Below are 1,892 nucleotides of genomic sequence, written 5' to 3'. Positions count from 1 at the left end.
CCCCCCCCTGCAGAGTTGACTGCTGTTGATGAGAACTAATTGAAGGGTGGAGCAGACACAGCGGCTTCCCATAATGCTTAGCTGGAAGGCCAGAGTCCGTTTCACCAGTTAGCTCATGAGTGGAGGCTTCAAGACATTAGCAGGTCGTCTATGTCACACACACACACACACCCACCCACATTCACACACACACACACACACACACACACCCACCCACATTCACACACACCATTTCTGTTTTATTATTGTGTCATTGCAATAACAACTGGCCCAATAAACACATTATAAAAGGCTGGGACATATCGCAGTTTTCTACCGATATTTTTCAATTTTTTTTTTTAATACCTTTTAAAATTCAATTTGTACAATTAAAGGACGTTGGAAATGGTTTCCTTTCATTTGTTTTGAATTCAACAAGCAATTTCTTGTATTTTAGAAGTATTCTGAAAGCAGCCGAACTTAGTACACTACATACTGCAAGTAATGTTATCACGATATTCAACAACTTTATCGCATATATTTCTCATTCTGTACAGGCAGACAGACAGACAGACAGACAAACAGACAGGCAGACAAACAGACAAACAGACAGGCAGACAAACAGACAGGCAGGCAGACAAACAGGCAGGCAGACAAAAACACGGACAACACAACAGCAGACAACAGACAGGCAGACAAACAGACAGGCAGACAGGCAGGCAGACAAACAGACAGGCAGACAAACAGACAGGCAGACAAACAGACAGGCAGACAAACAGACAGGCAGACAGACAGGCAGACAAACAGACAGGCAGACAGACAGACAGGCAGACAGACAGACAGACAGGCAGACAGGCAGACAGGCAGACAGACAGTTCCTTGTGGCTTTAGTGTTTGCAGGAGGCTCCCAGGTTGACCCGTTTGTCTGTGCTTGCAGGATGTGTACGATAAACTGGATTACCTGAGCTCCCTTGGCAAGACCCAGACTGCAGCTGTCCAGAGGGATGCAGACATCGGCGTGGCTGAGGCAGAGAGGGATGCTGGGATACGGGTAAGGAGGTCCTAGTGTGTTGGAGACGCTGAGAAGTGCATTCTGTGTGGACAAAAAAACAACAATTGAACTCCGCTTTACTTCTTTGTCGTCTCATAGGAAGCAGAGTGTAAGAAGGAGATGATGCACGTCAAATTCCAGGCTGACACCAAGATGGCCGATTCCAAACGAGAACTGGAGCTGCAGAAAGCGAATTTCAATCAGGAAGTCAACACTAAGGTAAACTAAACTGTGCGAGGGCATGATCACAGGCGCTTTTGTATTAACAAAACAAGACAAAGTTGGGCCAGAGTTTTGGTTACAAAAAGCAGCCGAGAGCGTAGGGCTGGGCGATATGGTGAAAATCAAATATCACAATGTTTTTGACCAGATAACTCGATAATGATGTTAGTATGATATGTAGGGTTGACTATTGGTGCTACAAAATATTTACATGACGACATTTGTGATAAATAATCATTAGTAATGTAGATATAATGAATAAGTGGGTAAAGGCAAATAAAAGAAGACAACACATACGTCATATTACAATATCCAACATCTAAAATGATATTTAGTCTCATCTCACGATATCAACTTATATCAATATATTGCCCAGCTTGCATCTTTGTTGTTATAACAGCTACTGCTACAGTATTTGAAGCGGTAAAGAGAGCTAGAGAGTGAACAGAGAGAGGGAGCAGTGCTACTGCAAACGTTAGATAAAACACAGCGAGTTCCATGAACAGAGTGCACCCGGTCCTATCATGTGATTCGCCGTGCTCCGACACTATCACAAGTTTATGTACACGCCTTCATTTTTTGTTGTTGTTGAAACGACAGGTCTCGCTACTCTGCTTATCTGGTCAGCTTTAAAAAAAAA

The 1,892-nt window shown here is 43.4% G+C and overlaps 1 protein-coding gene across 1 annotated transcript in view; it reads left to right on the top strand.

Moving 5' to 3' along the window:
* Positions 1-1,892, top strand: part of LOC116685746 (flotillin-2) — a 13,152-nt gene that overhangs the window by 7,675 nt on the left and 3,585 nt on the right. The window contains exons 6-7 of the mRNA XM_032510660.1: positions 917-1,030; positions 1,130-1,249. Of these exons, the coding sequence (XP_032366551.1) occupies positions 917-1,030; positions 1,130-1,249 (234 nt within the window). The remainder of the gene's footprint in view (positions 1-916; positions 1,031-1,129; positions 1,250-1,892) is intronic.

Source organism: Etheostoma spectabile, unplaced genomic scaffold (genome assembly GCF_008692095.1).
Source record: "Etheostoma spectabile isolate EspeVRDwgs_2016 unplaced genomic scaffold, UIUC_Espe_1.0 scaffold172, whole genome shotgun sequence".
Lineage (NCBI taxonomy): Eukaryota > Metazoa > Chordata > Actinopteri > Perciformes > Percidae > Etheostoma > Etheostoma spectabile.
This window is presented reverse-complemented; position numbering and strand designations above follow the sequence as displayed.